Raw genomic sequence first — 25,188 nt, 5'->3', positions numbered from 1 at the left:
TGCACGGAAAAATTGACCATTTTATCCACTACAATTGCATTGCTCAAATGTGCTGTTATTGGTACCATTTACTACTGAAAATATCAACGAGATGTTTATTTATATTTGAAGACATATTAAAGGCTTAAGCGCTTGTTTACGACTCGCACTACTATTCATGATTGAACAAAACTTTTGGCAGGTACTGTATGAAAAAGTATGTTTAATGAACAAGAGTCGAGAGTCTAATGAGCTTTTTCCTCCCTACCTACGATTTTGCCAGCGCGCATCCAAGACATTGGAAGGGGTACATCGCTAGAGAAAGTAAATGAAGTATACCACCGTAGAAAATGTTTACTTGTCAATAAAGACTTCCCTTGCATCACTATCTGATCTTTTACTTCACAGGGTGTTAATTTTGCAGTATTCACCCTACATATGGGCATCGGAGTACTGCTTTCATCAATTGTCATTCAGCTTCTACTTCATTTCTTTTACAAGGATGATAAGGACTTCAAGGTCAGAGACAGGGAACGCCAGGAAGTAAGTGGTACGTATTTCGGTGTTTTTGACGGAGCACATGATCCAAGTTTGTTGAGATCAAGACGTATCAAAAGACATAGGGTATTTTTTTATCCAGAAAAAAATACTGTTTTCGAGGGATACAAAAATTAGTTTTGTGGTCATCGATGACTTTTGACACGAATTTAGGACATGAACGTGAGCGAAGCCGCGGGTAAAACCTGTCATGAAATTTTGTATACACATTGTCAGGGGTACAGAAAAGGACGTAGGGTACCTTTCATCCAGATACTTTTCCCAAAGGATAGAGAAATTAGTTTTATGTGGTCGTCGATGACATTTGACACGTATTTAGTATATCAATGTGAGCGAGCTGCGGGTAAAATCTAAAAACGGAAATATTGATTCACTTAGATTCAGATTTTTCTGAACAAAGTTTATTACTTGCTGTAACATTATTGGTAAATGGAACCAATCTGCAAAGTGTTGGTGTTTGGCACGTGTCTTACCTTAACTCATCATTTATTCATAAATTAGTCTCTTCAAGAAGCAAAAGTAACTTTTTTTTCTTAAAAAAAAAAGTTAAAGTAGATTCTACCTGAAACATGATGTTGAATATTTTAAGAACTGAAAAGGGAAATAGCAGTTTGGCAAAGAGCCGTTGCCTCGGTGAGCAGTTACAGTAAAGACGAAGATGTTGTAAAGGAATCGATGATGAAGAGGACATCAAAGCTTATGGGCAAGTTGCAAACGAAGACTGCAAGTTGTAGTAATTCGAATAGAGATCCTTTTGAGGATAATCTGGAGGCTTTGCAGAATCAGGTGAGTTCGTTGAAGGTGGCCTGTTTTCTTCGACCATTTTTTTTTCGTTTCTGCTTATCTTAATATATATTAATTACGTGTCACGTTGTTTGTCCGCGATGGACTCCTAAACTACTGTACTTCACCGATTTTAATCAAATTTGTACGCCGTGTGCCGTTTGATCCAACTTGAAAGATAGGAAAGCTCACATCTCAATTTATGATCGCAATATTCAATAGATGGCGCTATGTTAAACTTCCAAACGTTTCATATATATATAAAATGCTAACGTGCGTACGTAAAGACAGGGTTTTCTCTTTCACCACCAACGCCTATCGACTTCCCGTTGGGGTGGTAAATACCCCCTGGTCTCCTGCTGAAAGTAAGAGAGTTTGGTCGCGGTGGGTGGAAGTGGGTGGTTGTGGCAGGCGAAAATGTGAAAAAACATAAATCTGTCCTTTTCTAACTTATGAGACCTTTTGGAAAGTTCTAAAAATTTCTGAAATGATCCAGAAAGCTCCAGAATGTGTGCAACTGTTATAATCGATCTAGAATGTTCTACAAGGTTTTGATAATTTCTGGAATGATCTAGAATGTTCCAAATTGTGTCCAACTGTTAAAATCGATATGGAATGTTCCAGAAAGTTCTAGATACCATTAAACACGCGATGTATAATACTTCTTCGCTTTCTTGGAATAATGGTTCTTGTTTTTGCTAGACTTACCATATCAGTTTAGAAAAATTAAGAGTATGTGCTTCTTTCGTAACCTTGCAATTCCAGGTCTATCTTTACCGTCTTGTTCACTTAGTCTCAGTTAAAAAATAAAAGGAATACTCACCCCTAATTACCACAAATAAATTTTATATGAGCGGACACGTGTTTCGCCCACTTCACACGTGGGCATTATCAACGCGAGACTTAGTCTCAGTGTTTGTCTTGAACGTGAAAAACTAAGGTAATGTGAGACGAAACTGTAAGACCAACACTGTTTTTCCTCATCACTACTTGGCACCCATTCGACATATATTGACAATATTCGTACTTCCTTCTTTTAAACAGAATCGAACAGAAAATTAATCGGGGAAACTGGACCATCTTAACATCACACCTATTTTTCAAAGAATTTGTTTCTAATTGTTCCTCTTTTATTGCAGTATCGTATTAGGAATAAACCCTTATTAATCAAATCCGGAATAGTACTTTTGTTTGTTATTCCATCATTCTTTCTGCATTCAGTTCCAGAAATAAGTAAGTACCGAAACTACTTCATGCTGACCATTATTAATTATGAAATTATGATGATTGTAAAGTAACCAAAATTCATCTAAACCTCTGGACTCTGGAGGGTCATTATTTTAAACTTAAAAACCATTATTTCTGTGTATTTTTGAAGATGAAAAAGTTAAATTATGATTTTCTTTTGATATGAAATATTATTCTGAAAATTCATTTCTGATTTTTTTTACCCACTACACGCTACCTCAAATTAATGAGGGAAAAATTGTTGCTGTTGTCACACCCCCGCCGGGAATCGAACCCGGGCCCTTTTACGCACCAATGTTCTGACCACTAGTGTGTAGTGGATAAAAAATTCAGAAATGAATTTTCAGAATAATATTTCATGTTAAACTAACTCACTTCTAAAAGATGTCTAAATTGTATGTATGTTTAATCATAGTATATTCAGTATATAGTTACATCAGTTTGACGGATCGTTAACCTTGTAGGTCGGTTGGTCGTGGTTGCTGTTGTCACCTCTCGTAGTTTAGTGGTCAGAACATTGGTGCGTAAAGCCAAAGGTCCCGGGTTCGATTCCCGGCGGGGGTGTGACAACAGCAACAATTTTTCCTTCATTAATTTGGGGTAGTGTGTAGTGGGTAAAAAATTCAGAATTGAATTTTCAGAATATTTCATATTAAACTAACTCACTTCTAAAAAGATGTCTAAATTGTATGTATGATTTTCTTAATTTTTGATGTCAATAGATTAAATCTTGAAAACTATTTTCATAGTTGACCCTTACAACTAAAGAATTTTTACGTTGTAAGATCAACTTTAACAAATCTGTAAATGAAACAATTTTTTTTATTGATATTCCTTGATATTGTTTGCGAAAGGACACGTTTACTAAGAATCGTTTCGCATAATATCTCTCCATGATCAGAAATTGTTGCAGGTCATCTTGGCATGGGTTGGACGGCATTCCTAGGGGCCTTGCTCCTTTTAATACTTTACGACAAAGATAACTTGGATTCAATTCTGGCAAGGGTGGAATGGTCAACTTTAATTTTTTTTGCATCCTTGTTCATACTGATGGAGGTAAGTGGCAATTGAAGATCCTTACATTTCTTTAATCACAAGATTCAAGAATGCCCCAGTGTTTGTGAAAAACCACGCACTTGAAACGTTAACCCCTTAATGGTGAAGACCTGATTATTTGGAATCGATGGTCATGTCGTGTCATATCATGTCATTTGTTCGGGAAGAATTATCTTTCGCTGATAATCATGGTTTACTTCTTCCGGCATTATTTTTGAGTTACATCATTTTTGGGTTGGACATGTTTAGTCATTTAGAATCATCTCAGTTTCGCGCTAATAAAAGTGTTCCATGCAGTAATGCACCTTGATGAAGTCCCTTATTAATTTCTTTCAAGGATAGTAGTATCTTCCATGGATGGATTTGGCATTTCTTTAAGAGATATTAGATATTAGTATGGGACTGTTCGGTATTCTTCCGTGAATATACACGAGAGCTGCATGTGATGCGGAATAATTAATTCGAAAATTCTAAAAGAATTTTTGAAAAGATGTGTTTGAAGTATGGTTCTGTACGGAAAATAGGAGTACAGAGGGCAGACTACATTCTAGTTTTCAGAAAATACGTGGACTCGGTCAGGTTGGAAAGAAGAAGATGTGTGCTTAACCATGCTTCGAACTGACCACCAATTTTTTCGCTATTTAGATCCCATTGGTATAGCAACGCCCTAATGGGCCCGGGTGCGAACTCTTTGATGTCCGTTCCCCCACCTAATCTCATCTGAATTTGTGAATTAGTCTTGCGCCGTGGGGGATCAGGCCCTTTCGGCTTATACGTATTGAAGAGTGTGCCCGAATGGTACCACGCAAGAACTTTTTCAGATTTCAGGATTTACGCATTCTCCTGGGTACTTTGCATTCCGATGATCAAACAGTAATAACATAAAACGTAATTTATGAAACACGTGTGATTACAATTTTCATTAGTGATGTAGTCGATATTGAGCATAAGTTTCAATGCCAAGAAGCTATGACTGATTCAATAGTTCCGTCGGCCTAATAGATTTTACTATGCATCATTTACTGAGCAAAAAATCTAGATGTTAGATTATAGCTTATTATTCTGGACTGCACCAATGTTTCGACTCCACCGGTCCGTGTACCCTGATCTTTGATTTTTGTATAAAATAATTCAAAGTGGTCTGTATTCTGTCGAAACTGCCAGACGCGGATCGCGATTTCGATCTTGTTGGATCTCATCAGCGGGTCGCAGACAGCTCCGACAGAACACAGATCTTTTACCTGCTGTCTTAACAGTGCGTTTTAGAAAATACCACGAATGACGCGGTAAACACCATCTGTAGTACGATGCTACATTTTTGGATTAAGTATGCTCCAACAAGGTCCATTTAAATATATGGATATCTACTTGCTGAAACGAATCCCGGCGTAGCTAATCTCAACGTGACAGGCACGTTACCATAATCGAATAAACTAATTCGAAGTGGTCTGTATCACGTTGAGGTTAGCTACGCCGGGATTCGTTTCAGCAAGTAGATATCCATATATTTAAATGGACCTTGTTGGAGCATACGTAATCTAAAAATGTGGCATCGTACTACAGATGGCGTTTACCGCGCCATTTGTGGTATTTTCTTTGATTTTTGTGGTTTTCCTGCTTCTTATCTCCACGCTATCCTTCTGGCCTATGTATTTCTCCCTGGCTATCATCCACTACCCACAATTCCTGAAGTAGACTAAAGAGGACTATCCATCTTACTCCAGAGCGTCTAGGTCGTTGGAATAGTCCACTCTCTAGCAAGAACATTAAAAATTTTCTATATCGGTCTCTCATTTATTAAACAATCTCTTCACTCTATACCTCCCTTATTGGATCCGTTAATGGGATCTTTCGTAAAGATTATGAAAAACAATTTTGTAGTATCTTGGGATCACTTTAGTGTTGTTGCTGTTCCTCGAAGCTGTAAGTAACCACTCTTGCGTAAAGACATAGACGTGCATATGTTGGTACGTATGTGCATAGACAGTCATGTACATGTGTACATACACGCACACAACGTTGTCTCTTGTTATTAATGCTAACAAGGGGGTGTGGGACTGCACAATGAAATTTCCAACAGTCACTGCATATAAATTGTAGTCTAATAATTACATTCAGCTTGCGTAGCCGGAATTCAGAGAGCCCGACATTCGATATCTCTTTGTGCTAAAGACAATAATTACGACAGACACGGGGGAGTGGCGGTAACGGGCACACTTCATCATAAAACGGCTTAATATCGCACATCATCATTTTGACATCACATCGTTCAAAATATGTTGTACTCTGTATTGATCGTGAAAAGATCGATTCAAAAAAATTATAAAAGGTTTGTTTGAATACAAAACGTACATTGATAATAAGCTTCTTTATATACATCAGGGGAAAACCGTTCTTAAGTCAGTGACGTAATATACGTAATATGTATGACAGGCTTCCATTGTGTGAGACCCTGGCGTAGAGGTGGGGAACCTTCTTGTCATAACAGGTCACAAAAGTAGATGTACCTAAAAATGTTACTTTTGTAAAATTGTAGTTATTGAGATGACTTAAACTTCAGATTATGAAAGATGGTCAGAGCTGAAGAAACTGAAGGATGTCGCATGTGGTCCCGGGGCCACACGTCCTTGCCCTAGGGTCCAGGCCAATAGTCGGTAGACCATTATTCGCGAGCCGTCTGTAGCATTTTGTTAGATTGCTGGAACTCAGCTGCTAGTGGGGTGGGGTGGGGGGAATAGTGGAAGGTGGAGTGCTCAAGGAGCATGCTGCAAGTACCATATATTCGAAGGACTAGAAGTACAAAGGGCGTTATGGAAGTCAATAAAGAAAAGAGAGATGGCAGAACACGAAGAAAATCTGGATTAGATTATTGTTCGCAAAGCTAAGGATGTAGAATGTTCTAGTTTATGAGAAATGCGAGGATTGATTCAACCAATCTTTGGACCGATGACCTTATGATCACGATGATGATAATGATGATGATGATGATGATGCTGCTGCTGTGTTTTCTTCCGGGCTTTTTGGCCGTGGACCGTGGAATCTTACTTTTCCAAACGTTTCGCCGTTCTTTACTGACGGCATCTTTAGTGGTGACTGGGCAGGTGCTGAGTCGTAACTAATCAGTCCAATCATCAAAAATGCCGTCAGCAAAGAACGGCGAAACGTTTTGGAAAAGTAAGATTCCACGGACCACGGCCCAAAAGCCCGGAAGAAAACACAGCATCGATAGACGCCGGCCGTGAAAGCCTAAGAACTACAGATGATGATGATACAAATCGATACGCTTTGACGATTTGATTCTTCTATTTTCAAAGTTTGCTAACTCCTCACTTAGGCTATATCCGTGCAGTAGATTAATTGTTAATTCTTTTTAAAGTGAAACTTTTATTACATCGCCTCAAATTTTTTCGTCCATCTAACGCATGTCGCATTACAGCCGGCCGCGGAGTAAGGGTAAAACTGAAAGGCGCTTGGCAGAGCAGCCAATATGGCGGCGCCCATGGCTCACATGAGCTAACCGTGTACCATTTACATTCTCACTCATTCGTGGAAGTGCATGACAATTACATTTATAGACTGTGAAACTCAAAGCGAAGATGAAATTATTGATCGAATAACTGAAGTTCAAAATGATTCAATGATTTAAGTAAATATTGTTTTCAGTTTTTAACATGCGTCTATCATCTGAATGATTGTATTTATTATGCATTCCGTACTCTCATACGCAGATTGAAATTAAGATTTATAGTAGGATATGTTGTGTACTATTGATTATCATTATCATTTTCCAATCATTAAGATAAGATTAAGAACGCGATTTTAATTTTAATACCCTAAATCGAATAATTTTCCGAAAATTTACAGTTAAATGCCTACAATCCGAAAAGTTTTACTTGCATCGTGGTTTCATAAAACCACACCATTTTTAAATAAATCTACTAAATAACCAAAAAAGAGCTTCACCCCAATTTCCACTAAATCCCACTTCTAATGCGGGCATTATCAACGCTAGTTGGCAAGGCTCATTAATGTTGAACTTTACTTTACATTGTAAGCAATTTTAATGTAAAAACCAAAATACAGGGTGTGACGTGAAAATTGCAATTGGTTATTTTAAGTGCACCAATAAAATATTCCATGATAGACTGACGTGAAAGGAGTATTTACCTAATACAGTTTGTTTGGATTGAAGATAATAGTAATATCGACAGGCGTCTTGTAGCTTACCATGGTACAGATTAAATTCGGGTACATTCCCAATACTATTATAGCGAGCACGAGTATGTTTGTGTGCGATCGGGCACACGTGTGCGTGAACGGCTTATCGATTCGCCGACTAGCCGCGGGCGCCTTTCTTTATGTGGACCGTATTTGTAAATGTGTGTGTCGTACCTGCGTTCTGGGAAAGCAGTTAAACAGTTCAAATAAAAAATAAACTATCCGGATGTTTCCAGAAGGTTCTAGAAAGTAAACAAGAGTATTTAAAGGAAGAGATGATCGCGGACAAGAAATAAATTGACCGTCGCAGAAGTGAATCCAGAAATAAATTGACAGCGATAGTGAAATAAATAGCGCAGTGAATAGTGATACCTATATCAGCAGCAGTGTAAATAAATAGTTTTTTTTGTCGTTATCAGTTTAAGAAATTAATTTTGTTAAACCCACGAACATGACAGTATCATATATGCATGCATAGTTTATGCGTTTATGAGTATTATACCGACACTGTATACGAGTGTAATATCTAAATAAACTTATATTAGGAAAATTAGCATAGAAACGATCGTTGGCAAATAATAAATTCAGCGAATATTGTTTGCATGTATGTAGTTAACGAACAGATCGAAAATATTTTCATTATTATTTATCCAAATATGAGAATTCATTTGTTGCAACGTTCAGCCATGCCGTTTATTTGTTACGAACACATGTTTCAATGCTCAACACCATATTGACGCACAGAATACACTAAGCACAACATTATTATATTTTTATCATTTTAACAAGGAAAATATTACTAGGGGTACAGTTATTAAGTGAGTACAATATATGGAGTTATTTTTTTGTCAGAGTTTAATTCAAATTCGATTGGTTTATTATCTTCAATAACGTGTTGATGGGGCGAACATGTGCAACAGAAAGTTAAGGTTAAGAATTCACTTCCTCTGTTGGTATCGCGGCAGATTTGAATCTGCCAACGTTTTTATACATGTTTTTGAAAGTATAAAACGTAAAGGTTTTGGATGAAGCAACTTTTTTTGAATGTTTTTATCTAATTTAGTGTGAACTACAATATAATTTACTTGGGCGATTTTTGATTAAATTGTGTGTTATTTTGGTTACCTAAAAGTCAAATTACACCATAATCAGATTCATTTAAAATATACATACCTTCTTGTCCACTATTAGGTATACATATACATATACTTACGTATTCTTTCATGCAGACTCTTTTTTTTGTAACGTTATACCATCACTGCTGAGTTGTATGATATACCTGCCCGTGCAATTTCCGAAACATCTTAAAAAAACCCATAAAGTCATTTAAACTGTTTATTATTTTCCGGGACCCGCAGAGAAGAACATTTCAGAAAATATAATTCTGAAAGCTTTTTATTGCTTAAGTTCAAATAAAAAATAAATTACCCGGAAAATAACGACTGAGCAAATATATACCTATGTATGTATGAGCTTATACTTTTTTGAAAACTGTCGGATATTACTTCACGATCAGTTAAAGTGTTCAAAGAAGTAAACTACTAGGCTTGTTTTCATCATGTTTAGACGCTGAAAACAAATGATAGTAATAATCATAATGATAATCATAAGGCCTTCACCCCGAACACTGGTTAGACATACACTTCAACTTCTTCCTTTCTTGAGTCAATCTCTTCTGGAAACTTTAGGTATTAAAAGACGTCCTCGCTCAAAATCTAAATTTAGTTAACAACCGAACAAAGTTATGTTTTGTGTGTGTCCCACTTATTTTATTTCATTAGGATCAGATACACAAATATATGGACTATGTCTGATCGGTATTCTGGAATATTTAAAAGGTAAATTCTGGAGGCAATGATTTAGAACAGTCGCCAGTTTGACAGCCCTTCGTCATTGGAAGCAATAACTGATGCAACACTCATACCTATTCGTGACCTTCGCAACAGTTGGTACACAAATAGGTCAACTGCACGTGTGGCGATTATAAGTAATATTACCTCAAAATAAAAAATAAATCGAGTATAAAAATATAAATTAAAGAACAATGTATTCTCACTCAGAATGTGCATTTGGACGGTACAATGAGAATGTACTGGAGCCATTACGCGAATATGTGTCATCATTGCCAGAGCAATGGGGCTTTCGGTAAGGTCATTATCCTCATGTTAATGTATATCATAGAGTGGTGCATGATGACCCATTCTTAAAAAAGGCGACCACAGAACAAAATTTGACTCTACCTTGAGGAACCTGTAGGGTAATATATCGTGGAGAACTAGGAGGCATTGGGCCATTTCCGGAGGGCATGGGCCGGAAATAGTACCTGGATGGCTCGTGTGGTAGATGAGCATTCTTCATTAAGGAAACGAATGTTAATGTTTTTTGGAATAGAGTTGGAAGAGAATAAAGAGAAGTTTGAGTTGCAAAGATTTATAAAAGAGAAGACGGGAATGGAGGTGGAATTAAGAAAGTATGGAAAATTAAAAAGAAAGTATAAGGGACAAAAATGGAGAAGTGGGAAGAAAAACTACAGGTAGTTATAAACAGTTGAACGCTAGAGGGAAAGATGATATTACTGTGGAAGAGACAAGAAAATAGACAAGGTTGGAATAAATGGTAAAAGAGGAGAGGAAAAAACACGTGAACAGTAAGGTTAAACTTGGATATAAGAAGATAATAATAGATGAGATAGGGACCATTCTTAAAAAAGGGTACCACAGAGGGCCTTTCGTCCTACTCGTCTTAATAATTCGGAGGTTCTACCTATCTACCAATATTAGTAGCTGGTAGGAATAAAAAACATCTAAAAGTATTTTTAAACATTCTTAGTATAGGTATAACTCTAAAACCTTTGATGAATTCAACGGTCGCGTGACCAAAACTTGTCAGAATTTCATTAAGTTGGTGAAACGTTCTGCGTTGTTTTGTTTTACATGTTATATTAAGTCCATTTGTAGGACACGTGGTATATCAAAAGCAATATGGTTGTGTACAACAATTATAATAATTTCTAGGCTTTGTCTAGACTGGGTTTGATTGACTGGATTGGACAGCAAACTGAATCTCTAATAATGTCAGTGCACCAAGAATCAAGATTGGCCGTGGCGATTCTGCTGATTCTCTGGGTGTCCGCTGGAGCCTCGGCCTTCGTTGATAATATTCCATTGACAACGATGATGGTAAAGATTTCAGTGAATTTATCGAAAAATGCTGAATTGAAGTTACCCCTTCAACCTCTCGTTTGGGCACTATCTTTTGGAGCATGCTTTGGAGGTATGTAATATAACGTTGATGTGACATTTTTCAAATTTTACCGCCTTTCTCGTCACGCTTTGAAATAGGGACTTTTTAACTACTCTTTCTGGATTCCAAAGCTCCAATGACACCAAGATGTCATAACGAGATGTTTCATCATCATAAGGTAGTCAGTCCTGAGCCTTGTTGGGCACGCACCTTCACTCCTTCCTATTCTGAGCTAATCTTCGCATTTCCCTAAAGCTAGTATATCCCACATCCTTAACTATTTGCGAACAATAATTTAAATCTAGGTCTACCTCTACTTCTCTTTCTGCCTCTGATATGTCTCTGACTTGACCTTCACTCCTGAGAAGGTGTCCTATCAACCTATCTCACCTATTTTTTATTGACTTCCATAGAGTCCTCTGTTTTCTTATTCTTTCCAATACCTCTTCATTTCTAACCTTCTCTATCCACGGTATCCTCATCATTTGCCAGTAACACCAGATTTCGAACGCTTCTAATCTTTTCTTTTCCGCCGCGCCCACTTACGACCCACGATTAGGTTGATATTCAATAGATTTTTAACCTTTTAGTTTGTACATTTAGCACATTAAGTCGAAGCTTGTTTTGTGGTGTCGCGGGACACCCGGTAGTTCCGAAGTGTCTTACGCTGTTCTGCAAATATTAATTATAAATTTGGGTCAAGGTGTTTTGTAAAAAAAAAAAACTGACAGACATCTAACATACGTATTCCGTAAACGAAATTTTTCTGTTCTACCCTAAGGGGATTTTTTTAACTAAAAGTTCTTCACTCTATTGTGTTATAATTATTTCAGGAAATGGATCGTTGTTTGGATCATCTTCTAATATAATTTGTGCAGGAGTTGCGGAACAACACGGATATAAGTTTTCATTCACGGACTTTTTCAAGTAAGTGATATTTAAACAAAACTAGAAGCCAATTTTGTCATGGTATACCCAGTGGTTAATAAAATATCCTGTAACTTTAACTTGGTGTGAAATTTGGTTTTTGTAATTACGTTTTTTTATTACGTGTTTAAATTGTTGTGAAAAGTACATATTTAATTTTTTAATTCCAGGGTTGGCTTTCCGATAATGGTAGCCAGCGTTTTGGTTGTAACGATATACCTGATAGTGGCCCATGCCGTATTTGAATGGAATTAATGTTGAGGCTCTCTATTAATGGTCATAGTCAATTAAAAACAAATAATTTTACATTTTTTTTACATGATATACGTATATTTAAAATATTTATTGTAGGTAACAATTATTTTTAACATAGAAATATTAAATAATAACAGATATATAATGGAATTTATAGTGGAAGGTTACAAAGTTTTGTGTTATCTCCAAGGAAATAAAAACATATTTTAAATACCGTACGTTTTACTGCTGTTTTATTTAAGCAATGAGGTACTCGATGCATCAATTAAAAATAAAAAGTTGAGACCTTACAAACAGAACCTTTTTAGAAAGAAAAGTATTAATTTTTTTAGGTATAGATAATTTTATTGAGGGTTGAAATTTCAATAACGTTAAACATTGTAACCCGTGGCGGTTAGTCACAAAAGGTGCACGATCATTTCACAGACACTTCTACAGTAATTAATTAGAATTCCATAGTTGGGACGTTTAAAATTGGCATAGTCTGTAATAAAACTGGTAGCATTTACTTTCTTCTTTCGACTTACTAACTAGACTAGAGCGATATTAATTTGAAATCTTTTTTTCGATTTTTTATTTACCCACTACAAACTACCTCAAATTATGAGGGAAAAATTGTTGCTGTTGTCACACCCCCGCCGGGAATCGAACCCGGGACCTTTGGCTTTACGCACCAATGCTCTGACCACTAAACTACGAGAGGTGACAACAGCAACGACGGATCGTTAACCTGGTAGGTCGGTTGGTCGTAGTTGCTGTTGTCACCTCTCGTGGTTGCAGATATAATTCGAACCAGACAGTTATAAAGCCGACCCTGATCTTTTACACACCTAAGCAACCTCTAAATGCACCACATACTGTTATTCGGTTATCTCTTTTCATTTTGTCTGTATTACCCATGAAGCATCTTCTAACTTAACAAGGGCGTGTTCGAAACGCAGCAAATGACTTGACTACAGTCTCAAGTGGAAAAAAGAAGGAAGACACATCCATTCTCACAGATAATTTATTCCGGATTATGCCAATTTTGAGTGTCTCAACTATATGACACTTTGGCTATATGACTAAAGTTAGGGTTGATTTTCACCAACTTATTTTGTTTTTTCTATTCTATATGACAATTTGTTTATATTTAATGAGCTAAAATTCCTCTCCTTAATTATTTCACGTGTGTAAGAATGTTAAAAATCCGAATATTATAAAAAATGGCACTTTTAGTTGATTTTTAACTAGCTCAAGAATTTTTAATTTGATTAGTTTCATCATCATAAGGTCATCAATCCTAAGACTGGTTGGACACGTACCTCCACTCTTTCCTATCCTGAGCTAAACTTCGCATTTCCCTAAAACTAGAACAACCCCCATCCCTAACTATCTCTGACTAGACCTTCATGCCTAAGAAGGTGTCCTACCAACCTATCTCGCCAATTTTTTATTGACTTCCATAGAGGCCTCTGTTCTCCTATTCTTTCCAATACCTCTTCATTTCTAATAAATAGAAATAAAACTGATAGTCTTATGACAAGAGACTTTTTTTGGTTCATTTATTGAGTTTTTATCAAACCATACAAAAGACGCCACTGAATGCAACAATTCAGTTTTAGTTAGTGACGGTATACGCCCTAGACTCAGTTCGACAAGACCATATCCTTACGGGCATGGATCTTGTCGAACATTTTCGAATCTCACAAAAGTAGTAATAATCTGTAGATGGCGTTCACTACGTTGTTTGTAGTAATAAATAAATATCAACTTTAATACTATTTGGTACTCTTTGTAAGCTAACATATACTGAGTGATTAAATATTAGTGGTAAAGTAAATATGATATTTTATTAAATATCCCCACTGTGATATCTAAAGGTCCTCAATAATGCGAATATTGAATATGTTAATTTCAATAGCTAGAAGAAGAGAAAAATTATTTCATGGTGCATTAAAAATTCAAATACTATAGAATTTGAATTATACTTCGTTTACTTTCTTTAGCGATGTGACCTTCGGTTTGACCTGCGTAACGTAGAAAAGAACAGCACTAGGACAGAAAAGGAAGGAGACAACTCTCGGCCAAACTCTTAAGCGGTGAGGAGCGTATAATCCGTACAGTACTGCACGGAAAAATTGACCATTTTATCCACTACAATTGCATTGCTCGAATATGCTGTTATTGGTACCAATTACTACGGAAAATAACAACGAGATGTTTATTTATATTTGAAGACATATTAAAGGCTTTAACGCTTGTTTTCGATTCGCACTACTATTCAGGATTGAACAAAAGTTTTGGCAGGTACTGTATAAAAAAGTATGTTTAATGAACAAGAGTCGAGAGTATAATGAGCTTTTTTCTCCCTACCTACGTATTTGCTAGCGCGCATCCAAGACATTGGAAGGTGCACATTGCTAGAGAAAGTAAATGAAGTATAACAAGTGTGATATGTTGGAACCATGTTCAATTGTCAAATACTGAAAAATACGAAGTATATAAATAAAAAAATTAGACGACTTTCCTCTACATTATTGTTAGTATCTATTTTATTAACAGATGATGTAGCATATCGCTAGGATAACATAGAAACCTACCTGCAGGATAGTTCTGATTTTAACCTTAAATAAGCCACTGGCAGTGAACTTAATTTCCTTGTTTGACCTCATCAGAATGAATGGTATACTTTGAGTGATCGCCTTTAGGTATTGTTTGTGCCAACTGGAATCGTAGAGGGCTTGGCCAATGTTGATAGCCTTAAATAGAACATTAATGGTTTTTTAATATCTTTGTTTGTTACCGCCAGTTAATAAATAAATTATGACAATTTAGGATAATTAAGTCTAGTTATATACTTTACTAAATATGAACATGACAGTTTATTTTAATAGTAATATAGATTCGAATATAAAAATTAGAGAGTATAAACAAGAAGAAGTCATCGAATTTCGATACCTAGGAAGTCGGATGTTTTGTATAAAAAAAGAGTAGCGCAGGATCGCGTTACTATTGTAGCGAGCACGAGTGTGTTTGTGTGCGATCAGGTATACGTGTGCGTGCACGGCTTGTCGATTCACTGACTAGCCGCGGACGTCTTTCTTCATGTGCGCCATATTTGTAAATGTGTGTGTCGTACTTGCTTTCTGGGAAAGCAGTTAAACAGTTCAAAGAAAGAAGAAATTATCCGGATGTTTCCAGAAGGCTCCCGAAGGTTAACAAAAGAGTATTTAAAGGAAGAGACGATCGCCGACAAAAGGAGTAGAAATAAATTGACCGTTGCAAAAATGAATCGCGAAGTAAATTGACAGTGACAGAAGTGAAATAAATAGCGCAGTGAATAGTGGTATATCAACAGTAGTGTATATAAATAGAATAATTCATAACCTAAGTTTAATAATAATTTAATAGTGTTTTTAAGTTCTTTAATAATTAGTGTAAATAAATAGTTTTTGTCTTCGTTTCAGTCTTAGAAGTTAATTTTGTTAAACCCACGAACATTACACTATTAACAAAAATAAGTGGTCACCAAATGTTAATACTGATACTGGAAAAAGTAACAAAGTCAATAGGGAAAAGGAGGGACGTGAAGGGCTACTTAAAGGCATTTTAAAATTAGAAACAGGAGTGATGAGAGGAACAGGTTAACTCAAGTTAAACAGTATTCTCAAATAATTACGGATGTTGGATGAAGTAATTTTCGGGAAAGTTTTCGAACTTACTATAGTTGAGACGTTCAAAATTGGCATAGTCCGCAATAAAACTGTAGCATTTACTCTCTTCTTTCAATTTACTAACTAGGCTAGAGCGGTTGCTGACAGAACGCCTACTTTTACTCACGACAGACGTTGTAGGGAATATCATATCGTAAACATAGAAAAGAGATGTCTGGTAGGAATTGCAGCGGGCACTAATAACATTAAACTAATTGATGTGTAACAGAAAGAGATGCAGACAAAGAGCAGCTGAGCATGTTGCTCGTATCGGACTTTAAAGAAAGTTCAACATTCTCAGCAATTTAACAAAGCAGGAAGCTTTTATGAAGATATAATTCCAACCAGGCAAAATTGGAAAATGGTTGTTAAATAAGAAATAGGCGAGATAGGTTGGTAGGACACCTTCTCAGACATTAAGGTCTAGTCAAAGACATATTAGAGGCAGAAACAGGAGTTAGGAGGGTAGAGGTTAACCTAGGTTAGATTACCGTTCGTAAATGGTCAAGGATATGGGTTCTTCCAGTTTTAGAGAAATGCGAAGATTAGTGGAGTGGAGGTGCGTGTCCACAACCAGTCTTAGGACTGACGACCTTATGCCAACCCTGATCTTTTGTGTACCCAAGCAACTTCTAACCTCTGCACCGCTGACTATTATTCGGTTATCTTTTGTCACTTTATCTGCTGATACTACTCATGAAGCGTTTCCTAACTTAACAAAGGTGTGTTCAAAACGTAGCAAATGGCTACAGTCCGAAGTTGAAACAAGAAAGAAGATACGTCTTTTCTCACAGATAATTTACTGTGTACTTTTGCCGATTTTGATCGTCTCAACTGTACCCCGTGATGATGTTGTTAATGACGATTGTTCGGACTTACCTCAAAAGCAACAAATTCGGCTGAAATACAGTATATGGCAAATTCGAGTAGTTCACTCATGACATACAAGACGCTCTTTATAAGTAAATGCATCAGTCTCATGTCCCGAAGACTAAACAGAAAAAAAAATAGGTTATAGAGAACCACCTTTCTGAGTTCTCTTCTGTTTTTTACAGTATCTACTGCTAATTTTAAGTAACAAAAAAATTAGTAGTAGGTCCCTACCTACTAATAAAAGTAATTTTATAATTTGCAACTGAATAGACAAAAACATTATGTAGGTACGTACATATAGACCATAATATAAACAAAAGAATATCTTTTACCATTCTGTTATTATGTAAGTCTCAAAGCACATCGTAAGGCATAACAGGACGGGGTGGTAAAGCAGTATTGGAGAGAATACCTTCTGTACCCTTCTTAATACCCTGAAACACAAAAATAATATTTTATACATACAGTTTAATTATTCATATGAAAGAAAATGCTACCTGAGTAAGAAAATGTGATACTTGACGCATTTCTTTAATCGTCTGTTACATTCTAATTTATCTTCTTTTGACTTTACTTGGTCAAACTTCAGATTTCCCATTTCACTCGAAAGAATTCTTAGCTGAATCATCAACTCGGTGCATAATGCAATCAGTAGCAAATCAGTTCCTATAATGTTTACCAGGCATGGCAGAATTGTCAGAATTTGGCAAAACGCAACAATCTAGAAATGCAAAAGGTATCTAAGTTAATATCTTTGTTTGTTACCGCCAGTTAATAAATAAATTATGACAATTTAGGATAATTAAGTCTAGTTATATACTTTACTAAATATGAACATGACAGTTTATTTTAATAGTAATATAGATTCGAATATAAAAATTAGAGAGTNTATATATATATATATTCCTTTATGCGTTAAATTAGCAAGGCGAACTTCTTAATGAAGTATTGTGTATTATCATAATAATACGAATTGTGAGCCTAGACAATAGCCTAGCCGGTAGAACGCTGGCTTTCCACACCGAACATGATGGGTTCGAGTCCCACCTGGAGCAGATGATATCATGACTTTGATGTTTCATTGCATCGGTTAACTCAAAAGTTAAAAACCAGAATCGGAACATAGTTTCGTCAGAATGATTACATGTCAGTGAAATAATTAGATAACGCACATTTACGGAAGCATTCGACCATTTCCGGAGAGCATGGACCGGAAATAGTACCAGGATGACTCATGTGGTAGACGAGCATTCTTCATTAAGTCAACGAAACTTTTATTGAAATGAAGAAGACAATAAAGAGAAGTTCGAGTTGGAAAGATTTATAAAAGAGGATGGGGCCGAAGGTGGAAGTAAAGGAAGTCATCATCATAAGACTGGTTGGACACGTACCTCCACTCTTTCCTATCCTGAGTTAAACTTCGCATTTCCCTAAAACTAGAACAGCCCACTTCCTTAACTATTTGCGAACAGTAATCTAGGTCTACCTCTACCCCTCCTAACTCCTGTTTCTGCCACTAATATGTCTCTGACTAGACCTTCATGCCCAAGAAGGTGTCCTACCAACCAAATTATTTGAGTCTATTGAAAGGAATAGTACAAAACAGAGACAAAATATAACAAAATATAACAAAAAAAATATTTAAAGTAAGATAAGACAGTACAACTGAAAAGTATGAAATTTGGGGTTGAACAATGGAAAGTTAATTTTTGTGAATGTCTTTAGGATGAAGGGGCGCGAGGGTGAATAATTAGCTAGCGTAGGTTGAAATTATTTATAATCAGTTTTAATAAATTTCGCTTATTTTATACCTGAAAGGCCCAGCTGAAAAACTGGACACATGTCTTCATACTTCTCCACACTTTGAATTCAGAAGAACGAAGCTTTTTGCGAATGTATTTTTCAAGAGAAGCCATTCTTTTAATGTGCAACTTCACTTTAACTAGACGCATTATTATCGCGAATTCGCGGCATCTAAACAATAACGAAAAGTTAAAATCAACACAATCAGCGTTTTCATTGTTCCATTATTGTTGTTATGATGTGGTGGGCGTGTAAATAAAAATCGAAACGATTACAATTGTATGTCGCAATTTATGATACACTCATGTGGACATTTCCTATTGAAAAATCAATTAATTCTAAGCATCATATCTAAAAGAATTTGATGTAACGGGCGTTGAAGGTAAACGTTAGCAACAAATAGACTATCGTATTATACTGTAACGTTCGTGGGTTTAACAAAATTAACTTCTTGGATTGATAACGATAAAAACTATTTATTTATACTAATTATTAAAGAATTTAAAAACACTATTAAATTATTACTAAACTTAGGTTATGAATTATTCTATTTATTTACACTACTGTTGGTATATCACTATTCACTGCGCTATTTGTTTCACTGCTATCACTGTCAATTTATTTCTGGATTCACTTCGGCAATGGTCAATTTATTTCTTCCTTTTTCGGCGATTGTCTCTTCCTTTAAATAATCTTTTGTTTACTTTCGGGAACCTTCTCGAAACGCCCTGTTATTTTTTTTTTCTTTGAACTGTTTATCTGCTTTCCCAGAACGCAGGTACGACACACACATTTACAAATACGGCGCACATGAAGAAAGGCGCCTGCGGCTACTCGGCGAATCGATAACCGTTTACGCACACGTGTGCCCTATCGCACACAAATACACTCGTGCTCGCTACAATACGTTTTATGATTTAAAATTGAGCTACTTTAAATTTCTTTCTAGTTTAAAACCAAATGTTCATATTAAAAGATTAAAGACGTAGCTGCACCTATTGAATAGTGATGAGCAAAGTAAGGTCAAGACCAAGACTGTTTCAGTCTTTGTAAGGGCAAGGACTATATAAATATTATAAATAAAAGAAAAGCAAATATATTGAGTGGCGTAGTAACTTAAACTAAACTAATATATTCTTCAATATGTTTTTTAAACCCAAAGAATCTATGTGCTTCTGCTAGTTCATTAGGCAATAAGTTCCAAAGCGTTTTAAGATGGAATACAACTGAATGGAATATATAATTTTGAGTGGCGCTAGCTTCGAGGATCACTCTATGGCTTCTGAAAGCATAACTACTATTTCTAAGTCATTTTCAATTTTTAATAGTGATTAATTTGAAATATTAATGTGAAAATTCATTTTCAATTTTCCATCAACTACAAACTACCTCAAGTTAATGAGGGAAAATTTTTGTTACTGTTGTCACACCCCGTCGGGAAAAGAACCCGGGACCTCTGGCTTAGCTCACCAATGCTTTGAGCACTAAGCTACGGGAGATGACAACAGCAACCACGACAAACCGTGCCTACTACGTTACAGATGGGTCGATTTTTTTACTTAGAAGATACTTGCTGGGTATAGGGTCTCCATATTTGGGACCCATGTAATAGTGAAGTAATGAATGAATGAAAACAATTATTGAATTTTGAATATTTTACATGTTGGAAGATACTTATTTTTATATTTTCATTCATAAGTTATATTTGATGCTAGAAAATAATTTATTTTGTAAACAATTTTCTCGAAGACACAACATAAATCCTGATAAATCTACGTGTAAGTACTGCTGTCCATTCCGAAAGAAAGACAGTTCTTGAACAACACACACTTTACACTATTTTAAAAGATGAACTGTTTAAGTGAATAAAATTCTCATACCACACATTCATCTTAATCAAGAGCGATTTTTCCATTTTCTTGACACGACTTTCTGAAGAAATTTCATAAAGAATGAATATGTGTAAATTATTGTAGATTTATCTTGTTATTTGTAGTTGAATAATTGATGTTCTAGGGTAAACCAGGAGGATTCTAGGGTGAGCATGATCCACTTTCCCCTCCCTTCTTAACTGTATAACTTACGTAAAAATATACTTTTCCCACATCAGGTATCCATATGGCATAAATAAATGAACCAGTTACAAGTTTGAATATTTGAAACGAAACTGTTAACGTTGCCATTGCTATATAGCCTTTGTACAAATAATAGAATATCTTCTGATAAGCATTGATATCCTTTTTTAATTCCGGATAATCGTCCTGACTGAGATATTTGTTTCTTTCGGAAATGATAATCCCCACTTCTTCTTTGTTGAAATAGTTTATTAGCGGTTTGACTATAAACTGAAACAAAATGATGTATTTATGAACTTTAAGTTCATCATCACACCATGGATGGTGCAATAAATCATTAATCAAACCAAAACTACTATAGACGCAAAGAAAACGATTATATATCAAAAATGAGCAACTGTGGTACAGTTGGAACGTTCAAAATTGGCATAGTCTGTAATAAAACTGTCACATTTACTTCAGTCAATAGCAACATGCTGGTTTGTACCGTTCGGGTGTTTTTAAGAATCGGGTTCCAGATCTGGTAGAGTCTGAGGGTCCGCTCCTTCTTGTTGAAGTTCTCCAGATGTTTTTGGATGTCGGTGACCTCTCTAACCATTCTGCGGTTGACCGAATGGGAATTTGCAGTTCTCAAGGGGCATTTTGTGGTCGCTGTTGCTTAGTGCGAGTTCGGCCAAAGCCGACTTTTTAGAGTGTCCTAGCCGGCAGCTTACTTTGTGCTCCTTGAATCTCGTTCCCATATACATCTTAGTGGCTCCTATGTAGACCGTACCGCAGGAACAAGATTTGCGCTAGACTCTTGAGGCTGAAAGAGGCAGAGTCTTGAAGAGATATGACATCAAAACCAACTTCAAACCTAAGAAGAAGCTCCAGTAGACCTTCAGATCAGCTAAGGATAAAAAGGACCTTCGTTTAGCCTCAGGAGTCTACCGCGTACCCTGTTCCTACGGAAAGGAACCACTAAGAGACACTCCTAGACGATCTGCACTCTGGTGCCTGAAGGCTCCCCTCAGCCTGCTTAGGGTAAGACAGAGAGGACAGGCGTAATGGGGGCAGTAGAAGGGTGAAGGTTTATATGTGTAATATTGTTGTGCCAGCATTTGGTGACCCAATCCAAGAAAACTACCGCGGAATTTAAAATGAAACAGATGGACCCGGAATCTATTTTATATCCTACCGAATGCTAAGCCATGGTTAGCGATGAGCAAAAATTGTCTTCGTTTTGTGGTTTTGTCTTACCTTGTCTTGGTTGTGCACATTTAACAACCAAGATCAAGTCCAACATTAAACGAATAAGAATAATAGCAAGAATACAGTCAAATGCAAAAAATTTGACATGAATGGAACACACACGTAGTAGTTTTGACCTTCGCAACAGCTTAGCTGGTAGGTATGCTAGGTAGTCCTGATCATGAACGAGCGACATGGCATAGAAGTTTAGACCATTGCTTAGCATTCGGGAGGACGCCGGTTCGATTCCGGGTCCGTATGCCTTGGTCCAAAGTTTTTCTGTGGTTTCCTTGGATCACTTATGCATATGCTGGAGCAGTAATATTCCACAGATAATCTTTCATTGTCGTCTGTCTTCATTTCGTCCGTCTCAATTTTCTCACCCGAACCACCACCCACCCATACCCACGATTCCTGAAAGCAGGCTGAAGAGGGCCTTCCGCACTACCTTCCGGCGTAGTCCGGAGGGACTGCCCGTCCACCAGCATTACTGGCTGGTGAGAATCAAACACCCAAAAGTTTTAAACTTTTTTTTTCCTAATCATGGTTGGCGGAGCAATAGGGGTTTTCGGTAAGGTCATTCTCCTGAACTTCCTTCTTTGTTAGTTTTTTGAGTAATGATGAGTGGTGAGACATTTGTAGGCATATATCTACATATACCATGCACTTAATTGTAATACGTACCATGCAAAACGTCAAAGATGATTCTGCAGATTCAGAAAATTTTTCCAAACTATTGTCCAAATAGCCAAAGTTCTTACACGCTAGCAAAAAGTAAGTTACAAGGAAAACATAGAAAGTAAAGTATGATACTTTACGTGTTTTGCTAAGACTTTTTGGCTGAATACCTCCAAAATAATCAAGAATCTTGTAGACAACTTTTATGAAACAGTCTATGTGGTTCTCCATATCTCTATACGAACCTCTGCAGTAAATACTGGAATATGCAACTACCAGCAGTCTTTCTGGGTAACTATTTCGTTTATACGTAAAAGCATGCAATTCATAATACGTATATTACTTGACGAAATAAAAATATATTTCTAGCTATTAACACACTTAGAGAAGGGCGTTCCAAGGTGTTCTGATCTATAATTTTCTTCAACTTTTTTTAATATGTATTTATTAAAGAGAAAAGTTTTAGAAGTAATGAAAAACATACAGGCACGTAAGTCAAGAACTAACAGCTGTGGAAATGAAACTTCTTTTGGAATGTTTAAACTGTTATCGAGGAGGAAACAAAAAATTGCAATGAAATGGAAAACAATTTATTTAAAACTATTACAAAAATAATTTGTATAATAAATACGCAAATAAAAGTGTGTGCAAAATCTAGAATTAAATATTATAAAAGTTTCACGTACATAACCTTTAAAATTTTTTATATACAAGTGAAATTTCTGTAGTATTTATTTGTATATTTTACAACTTCCTTTCAACCACCCAGACTTAACCTTGTACTTGCTGTATGTTAAAATCCAGGGTGTAAAACTGCAGCAAAGTCTACATTGGACAAACGAGAAGATCCTTTAATCAAAAGATCAATGAACGCAAAATGTTATAAACAAAAGAAAAGTAGATTTTATCTATGCGGAACAAATTATTCAAAAGAAATAAAAGTTTAATAACCGCTGCAATGCTTTAAATATTTTTAGTAAAGAAAAGAACTGAATTAAGAGAAATTTTGTCTATTTTATAAATACTAACTACCCATTTGGTTCAAATTCAGCAGTCGACACTATTGGTAGCTAATATGAAATAAATAAATCTTGTATGAATCATTTGATGTTTTCTTTAATAAAATCGGGAAATTTAGTAACGTCGGTATAAACTCCAGGGGCTCCAGTAGAACAACCCCTTCCAAATGAAACTAGACCAACGAGGGAATCTTTCCAAACCAATGGGCCACCAGAATCTCCCTAAAAATTAATTCATTCGTATTACCACATAATTTAAGTACGTACATTGGGAGCAGGGGCTAACCTGCTGACCATTACAACATTTAAATACCGTCGTAGCCTACACTGGGATTTAGGATGTTATCGTTTGATGAGAATTCGAATTGGAGGGTAACAATTGGAAAAAAAGAGAATGGTCTAAATATCTCTATTCGGGCGTGTAGTTGGTTGCATATACAGGGTTCGGCAATGAAACGGGAAGATTTGGGGTGGGGCTTGCAGCGCGCTTTGAAGTCGTAGGGAAGACAGTCACAGGCCTGCCGGAACCCGAGTGGCTTGCCATTTAGTCTGCAATGGAGCGTTGGACGCGTGAGCATCGCGGTTACGCAATTAAGGCTTATTATCAAAATGGCGATAGTTTAGTGCAAACGCGTCGGGATTTTCGACGGCATTTTAACATACCACGTTACCAACCTGTTCCGTCAGACAATTCGATTAAAATATGGGTAAACAACCTCGAGCAAACTGGATCGACCTCTAGAAAAAGAGGTGGTAGTGCCAGAACGATTCGAACCCCTGAAAATATCGAACGTGTTCGACAAGCAATGTTAAGAAGTTAAGTGATTATCAACAGCGTCTCAGATTTTGTGAAGTGATGCATGCCAGGTTGGTAGAAAACGGTGACCAAGTTAACAACTTGTGGATGAGTGATGAGGCACACTTTCACCTCTCCGGTTTTGTTAACAAACAAAATTTCAGGTACTGGGCGGAAGGGAACCCTCGTTTGCTTCATAAAACACCTCTTCATGCTCAGAAAGTGACAGTATGGTGTGCAATGTCGGCAAATGGAATCATCGGTCCGTATTTTTTTGAGGATGAGGCTGAAAATGCCGTTACCGTTAATTCTGAGAGATACGTTGCAATGATTCGGAACTTGCTCACACCTCAACTTCACCGCTTTCCAGTTAATGAAAACACACTTTTTCAACAAGACGGTGCAACAAGCCACACTGCAAGAATTTCAATGAATGCGGTGAATGCATTGTTCCCAGGGCGTGTCGTTTCTCGAAACGGGGATATCGCTTGGCCCCCTCGGTCTCCCGACCTTACTGTCTGCGACTTCTTTTTATGGGGTTATCTGAAAACGAAAATGTTTGGTACTGATCCACCCAGGACAATCCCGGCCCTCAAACAACGAATTCGTGACGAGATTGCAGCAATACCTGTTGATAGGCTGCGAAGAGTTATGCAGAACTTTCAGGCTCGACTCCATGAATGCATAGGTGTCAACGAAGGTCATTTGGCAGATGTAGTTTTCAAAAAATAATTTTTTGTAACATTGTATAT

At 36.5% G+C, this 25,188-nt stretch overlaps 3 protein-coding genes across 8 annotated transcripts in view; 1 reads left to right on the top strand and 2 right to left on the bottom strand.

Annotated features, from left to right (window-relative positions):
* Window positions 1-12,366, top strand: part of LOC108738943 (P protein-like) — a 30,256-nt gene extending 17,890 nt beyond the window's left edge. For both annotated transcript variants that reach the window (XM_025974975.1, XM_025974974.1), the window contains exons 9-15: window positions 388-529; window positions 1,127-1,323; window positions 2,460-2,553; window positions 3,482-3,624; window positions 10,857-11,115; window positions 11,919-12,012; window positions 12,183-12,366. In XM_025974975.1, the coding sequence (XP_025830760.1) occupies window positions 388-529; window positions 1,127-1,323; window positions 2,460-2,553; window positions 3,482-3,624; window positions 10,857-11,115; window positions 11,919-12,012; window positions 12,183-12,267 (1,014 nt within the window). In that variant the 3' untranslated portion in view covers window positions 12,268-12,366. The remainder of the gene's footprint in view (window positions 1-387; window positions 530-1,126; window positions 1,324-2,459; window positions 2,554-3,481; window positions 3,625-10,856; window positions 11,116-11,918; window positions 12,013-12,182) is intronic.
* Window positions 1-18,866, bottom strand: part of LOC108738947 (odorant receptor 4-like) — a 39,052-nt gene extending 20,186 nt beyond the window's left edge. Inside the window, exons 1-6 of one of the 3 annotated variants that reach the window (XM_018472579.1) lie at window positions 18,647-18,866; window positions 17,333-17,556; window positions 17,168-17,269; window positions 16,842-16,953; window positions 14,850-15,008; window positions 12,515-12,751 (exon numbers count right to left, since the gene is read on the bottom strand). In XM_018472579.1, coding sequence (XP_018328081.1) covers window positions 12,713-12,751; window positions 14,850-15,008; window positions 16,842-16,953; window positions 17,168-17,269; window positions 17,333-17,556; window positions 18,647-18,787 — 777 coding nt within the window. In that variant the 5' untranslated portion in view covers window positions 18,788-18,866 and the 3' untranslated portion in view covers window positions 12,515-12,712. Of the gene's footprint in view, window positions 1-12,514; window positions 12,752-13,794; window positions 14,171-14,849; window positions 15,009-16,841; window positions 16,954-17,167; window positions 17,270-17,332; window positions 17,557-18,646 lie in introns of those variants that run through there. The other 2 variants (XM_018472577.1, XM_018472578.1) reach the window with 2 other exon arrangements.
* Window positions 18,867-23,257: 4,391 nt separating this feature from the next.
* LOC108738922 (trypsin 3A1) overlaps window positions 23,258-25,188 on the bottom strand; it is a 16,849-nt gene continuing 14,918 nt past the window's right edge. Inside the window, exons 4-5 of one of the 3 annotated variants that reach the window (XR_003231213.1) lie at window positions 24,786-24,979; window positions 23,870-24,722 (exon numbers count right to left, since the gene is read on the bottom strand). Coding sequence is in view for 2 of the 3 variants with exons in the window: in XM_018472538.1 (XP_018328040.1) it covers window positions 23,722-23,862 (141 nt within the window). In the remaining variant the exon portion in view is untranslated. The other 2 variants (XM_018472538.1, XM_025974969.1) reach the window with 2 other exon arrangements.

This window comes from Agrilus planipennis, unplaced genomic scaffold (genome assembly GCF_000699045.2).
Source record: "Agrilus planipennis isolate EAB-ADULT unplaced genomic scaffold, Apla_2.0 scaffold118, whole genome shotgun sequence".
Classification (NCBI taxonomy): Eukaryota; Metazoa; Arthropoda; class Insecta; order Coleoptera; family Buprestidae; genus Agrilus; species Agrilus planipennis.
The sequence above is the reverse complement of the archived record's forward strand: the minus strand, read 5'-3'. Positions and strand labels throughout refer to the sequence as shown.